A 6,000-nucleotide genomic window follows, 5' to 3' on the forward strand; every position below is an offset into this window, starting at 1 on the left:
TTATTTTACACTTGTATTTCAACACTGAAATCCAAACAAATCTAACTGAGAACGTTAACGAAAAAGTTATACTAGTATAAGTAAGAGAAAGTACTTATTATACAGGACTGAACTATAGCCTTCCTTCACTTCTGAAGCCTCATGCTATCCAGATTTTCTTATCACTAACCACCGTGGGTTCCTGCTTCTCCTCCTCCCACGCTGTCAGTCACTCAGGACTTTGTCTTTAAATCCCTCCTCTTTTCCCTTTAACTTTAGCCCACTGTGACCTCTTCCCCTTACACAGCTTCAATGACTCACAAATCTACCTCTCTTCCCCTGACTTCTCTCCTGTTATCAAAATCTCTCATCTGGAGCTCCTACTTCCTGCTCAACCTCAGCAAGGCAAAAACTGAGCTATCCATCCATCTTTCCTTCCCCTCTTCTCCCTTGCTGTCAATACCAATGACACCCTGAAAAGCTATGCTAAAGGAATGTCAAATTTGCAAAGTCAAGCGCTCAAAAATTAAGAATGCCAGAAAATAAGGGAATAATCAGGAGAGACTACAGATTTTTTTTTTTTAATGGGAAGGTTGTTCATTTGTGTTTTCAGTTTTCCACCCTTTAGTTCCCCCACCAAAGGCCCTGCATTGTGGTGACCCTCTTGGGCTCACAGTGCCTAAATGCTGTTCCTCCCAGTGCAACAGGGAGTTGGACCAGTCTGCAAGAGTGAATATACTGCATCACAAAAAAGACCTAAGGCACAATTCCTCCTAGTGCAGCTCCTTGCTGCATAAATGGCCCTACTGAGCACAGAATGAATTGTGAATGTAGTACTAATGAAAAGTTTGTGCTAAGCTGCTAGCCCTGTGAACAGAAGTCTTAATTTTATCTACAGTATGGGTGGCAGTAGCAGACTTCCCAACACTACCTCCCAAATATCTATTACCCCTGTTATTCAAGATTTTAAACATGATTCAAAAGTTAACAGATGACTATCATCTTCCTCTCCCCACCTGGACACTTTATTGAGAAGGGAGGGACTAAAGCCCAGATGACTGACTGGCCAAGCAAGCTGGTGGAGGATTTCTGCCACAACTCAGCAGGGACTCAGCCAACTAGTCATGGAGAACAGGATCCTCCACCTGACGTAATGGGTAGGTCTTTAAAAGTATGCAATCCCTGTAATTTCACCCTGACTTTATACCTCTGTGCACAAACGTACCATGCTGGCACGGAGTACTGAGTGTGGTATGTTTGATTATTAAAGACATACTCAACTTGAATTTTTTTTTAATTGACGAATTTTTGAAAGTATGTGAATATTTTCTTTTTACTACTGCACTCACTAGAGAATTACTGAAGCGTGGGGGAAGAAGGGCAGTCTACTCTTTATGCCTTCTGCAACTCTGTGGGGGAGCCTGGGGGATGCCCTTCCGTCCACTAAGCCCACAATTGGGCTTGAGAAGGGAGGGAGGAGAAAACCTCTAGCCCAGCAGTGTCTACCTTGCAGTACTTGAGGGAGACTTAAGAATAGAATATTTGATTACAAATTCCAAGTGTAACATGCCCTGCAGTTTTTAAACTGGGACAGGGAGGAGGTATTAAGTACTGCCTTCCACTGCTTCACCTACAGCTCAAGGAGGAACTGTGATGTGAGCCCAGAACGCTCTTAGCAGCTGCTGTCCCTTTCCTCCTGTAACTGTTGAGCAATTCAGCTGCTCTGTTGACTGCTTCTCTGCAAGCCTGAAGGACAACAGGATAGAAGCAGTTTGATTGGCTCTGCCTGAGCCTGGAGTAGGGATGGCCAGCCTGTGGCTCCGGAGCCACATACAGCTCTTCAGAAGTTAATATGTGGCTCCTTGTATAGGCACCGACTCCAGGGCTGGAGCTACAGGTGCCAACTTTCCAATGTGCCAGGCGGGGGAGCTCACTGCTCAACCCCCTGGCTCTGCCACAGGCCCTACCCCCACTCCACCCCTTCCCGCCCCATCCCCTGAGCCTGCCATGTCCTCACTTCTCCCCCTCCCCCACCAGAGCCTCCTCCACACCACGAAACAGCTGATCAGGAGGTGCAGGGAGGGAGGGCTGCCGGTGGATGGCAGGCGCTGGGAGCGGGGTGGGGGAGCTGCTGCCATATTACTGTAGCTCTTTGGCAATGTACATTAGTAAATTCTGGCTCCTTCTCAGGTTCAGGCTGGCCACCCCTGGCCTAGAGGAACATCTAAGCAAGGACGGCTCAGTTCCCCTCCACCACATGGCCATTAAAGGCAGCTCAGAAAAGGGGAAAAAGAGAAACCAAGAATCAACTACTCCTTATGGATCCCTGGTCTCTGCCTCAACCCCTGCATAGGCTAAAGGAGCCTAGGAAGTTTCCCCCAAAAAAGGAGAATCTCTAGCACTGGCTTAAGTGGTACAAGGAGAGCAGTACAGAGAGAATCCATCTCCAGCACTGACTGAAGCAAATAATCTGTTCACCCCTCAGACTGAAAAGGCTGGATATCACTGTTCTAGTGCCTATTTTTGTTAATCATTCCTCCCAGGGAAGTTTCCAGATGGGAGGCCTCCATCTGCAGGGATGCGGAATACACTATCATGATCAACTCTCCTCCCCTCTCAGCTGCAGGGAAGGGGTGAGGAGACAGCCTCTTAACAGTGTCTCCACTGTGGCTCCACCCCATTGTGGCAGAGAAAAGACACCTTCTCAGTGAAAGCCGCAGTGCTCCCCTTCCTAAATCTATGCAGAGGAAGGGAAACTTCATAAAAACATGCTTCTAGAGTGGCTGAAATAAAACTTATTTGTGAGTTTTGAGGACAATACATTGGTGTCATGCACTTGCATCACATTCGAGAGTGAAAGCGATGATCGACATAGAAAGGCAATTGCCTATACACAAACCCCTATCAATGTAAAAGGCCAAACTGGAAAAGGTGAGAAATTTCCTTTAGTTTGTGTGTAACAGCACACTGGGCACTGAGGTAAAAGTGTACCTCCCAGTGCACCTGTTTTTGCCCTTGTTCCCTTTAAAACTGGAAGCCTCTGCTAATCCTATGACTTACAAGAAGCTACATAAAAGTCTTATAGACTTTTAGGGAAGGAGCAGACAGGAGAGATGCTGGGTCATGGAGGAACATAGATGCATAGAGCTCTTTACTATCAGGTACAAAGCTTGAGAGCAAGACATTTTAAGGGAGAGAGGGAGGGAGCAAGCCTCAACTGATGGTGAGTGACACGGGAGACAAGAGCTAAGACAAGACCCTGCAGGGCAGTGACACCATTTTGAGGTGATTTATTTTGAATCTTCATTTCTAAGTTAAAGAAAAACTGAGCAAAGGAACTGTAACTGTGCGGATATTTGGAGTATGATTTCATTACCCTACCTGCTTATGCTTCTTTTAAATTTTAAGGTGTGAGTCAGCCACACACTCAGACAAATCTGCAGTTGACAGTGTCTGTTTAAAGAGCAAGTCAATTATTATGAATGTTATGCAGTATAGTACCCCGAGTGTCTTACTGGAAGTGCTTCATGAGTTCAAATCTACTGAATTCATCAATCTAGATTTTAAAACTACATTCACTCTGAGACTCTAAAAAGTCTATCATCTCCATCAACATCTCTCACGAGTGAAAACCCAAACTCAGAAAATTCTCAAAGGATAATGGAAAAACACTTATGAATCCTGAAGCTGCAATGTTTCCTACAAAATAGTTCTATATATTATTCCAAGGCACTCTTAGTTTTAATTAGTTGCTGCAAGTCATTCCATCTAATTTCACCAAAAACACCACCCAAAGTTATTTTAGAGAAAGTTACCACCTATCTTAAAGACAAAATAGTTTTCAATCCTTGAAACTTTCCCCCACATTTATGCAAACTGAGCAGTACTTAGTGATTTTATATGGAACGTTGACAAACTTTCTAGACACTTTGTTCCACATTGACAATCCAAATATATTTAGTTTTTATCTTCAGATTAGACTATGGATTACAGCTGTATGATTTAGCATGTTTTGATTAATAGATTTTGTAGTGATCACTACACTCTCCAGAATGCTCATGTTGCCAGATTTCAACTAGTTGAACTTGTTGTGTAACTAGGTGGATTACTATATATTTGTTTTTAAAAAGATTAAACTTTAGATTTTTTTCCTTTATATACACCTAAATATGTCACCTGTCATTTAGAACTGCATCCAATCTGCTATTTTAACAGCATGTAGGTATTTCTCTACCAAGCCAATTTTAAATCTGAAAGTAATTAGTGTATTTCACTAGTTTACACAACTTAAACGTTCTTTAGCTCTAATCAGGCTTGTTCACCTTGAAAGGATGACCAAGCTTTAAGACTGGCCAATATTAAGAATGCAGTAATGCAAATACTCTGTGATAACTGTTCAAAGCACTAGCATTTCACCACTGTCCATGCACTTTTTGATGTACAAAAAGGAGACTTAAGCTTTTGTTTTCAAAAGTGACTAGTGATTTTGGATGCCCAATCTGAAAGGCCTTAAAAGGGCTTGGTTTTCAGAGGGTGGATGCTGACCACTTTCTGAAAATCACATCCCCTTTAAAAGATGTCATGTTGGGCACCCATAATCAATAATCCCTTATGAAAATTTAGACCATTTTTTCCTACCCCAAGGACTTTATATTAAGAACACAATCCTGAAACGTGCTGTGTGATGACAAAAGTTGAGGGTATTCAACACTATCAAAGAAGCACTTAACATGCCAAGTTAAGCAACTAATACAGTTCAGAGTCAATGCACTGAATAAGTTTGAGACGAAGAACCATGGATATTTTAAGACTCACTTGGTAAATCATCAACTGGAGGCTTCATAGATTGTGTATTTTAAGAAGAATGTTATAGGGTGTTATAGCTGTATTAATCCCAGGGCATCAGGGAGACAGGGTGGGTGAGATGATATCTTTCAATCACTCGAAATCTCTCCAACAGAAGTTAGTCCACTAAAAGATTACCTTACCCTCCTTGTCTCTCTCTAATGGAGAGGGAGGTTTGTTTGGCACACAAACTACAATGGAGGGGAAGATAGTTTCAAACACAAGGTGCAGCATTGTAAAAAGTGTGAAGACAATGATTAAGTCATTCTGAAGGGCTGCCTGGGAAGAGAAGGAAAAGTAGCAGAAATATGGGTCAGGCCAATTTGCACAATGGTTTAAAGGGGATGTGTTCCAAGCTGATGCTGAAGGGAAGTGGAAGTCAGTGGAGAGATGGAGCGCCAGAGACAGAAGAGGAAAATGATTGTTTAGCAGCAGCCGTTTGTATAGGCGGGAGGAGACGAGAGATGTGAGTAGACCGGGAGGGAGGAAGTTGCTGTAGCTGAAGCAAAAGACATCAGTGGCTTTGCAGTACGAACATGGAGGAAGTGACACACAAAAAATCTACAGCAGCTGTGATGTGAGGATCCGCTCTAGGGCGGTGCGGGGGGGGGGGGACCATTAGTTGGCAGGTGTACATAGGCCGGGGGGGGGTCCCCCAACTGCTGCCCTGCCTGTAGCACCGTCTCCCCGCTCCCTCCCTCCCCCGCGCTCACCCTTCGCTCGAGGCCTCCAGGTGCCCATCCTCGGCCATGGCGGGGGCTCGGCGGCCGCGAGCTGGTGCCGGGGAGGCGGCAGCGAGTGACAGCGCGAGGGCGACACGACCAGCCATCACGGGACCCGCCCGCCGCGTCATCCCGGCCGGGCCGCCCCACCACAGAGCGCGCGGCTAGAGCGGCCCAGGGACTCGAGCCTCCCTGGGCGGGCCAGGGCAATGAGCTGCGCGCGGCGGAGCTGGAGCTCGCGCACTCTGGGCGGAGGGCCCAGCGAGCGCCCTCTAGTGCTCGTTTGTTTCCCGGGGAGCTTTATCTGGGGGCTGGAAGGGGCAGGTTCACAGAGGGGCGAGTGGAAGGGACGGTTCTATGTATTCTTGTTTGTGTTATGGTGTCATGCACGAACACGGCTCTGGATGTTATAGCATTTTCTGGTTTCATTTTGTTAAGAACCACTATCTCTATT

General features: G+C 45.5%; 1 protein-coding gene across 1 annotated transcript in view; it reads right to left on the minus strand.

Annotated features, from left to right (window-relative positions):
- The window catches only part of ABHD5 (abhydrolase domain containing 5, lysophosphatidic acid acyltransferase), a 43,003-nt gene extending 37,297 nt beyond the window's left edge, over positions 1-5,706 (minus strand). The window contains exon 1 of the mRNA XM_032784134.2: positions 5,538-5,706. Coding sequence (XP_032640025.2) covers positions 5,538-5,677 — 140 coding nt within the window. The 5' untranslated portion in view covers positions 5,678-5,706. The remainder of the gene's footprint in view (positions 1-5,537) is intronic.
- Positions 5,707-6,000: the final 294 nt, after the last annotated feature.

This window comes from Chelonoidis abingdonii, chromosome 2 (genome assembly GCF_003597395.2).
Source record: "Chelonoidis abingdonii isolate Lonesome George chromosome 2, CheloAbing_2.0, whole genome shotgun sequence".
NCBI classification, from domain to species: domain Eukaryota; kingdom Metazoa; phylum Chordata; order Testudines; family Testudinidae; genus Chelonoidis; species Chelonoidis abingdonii.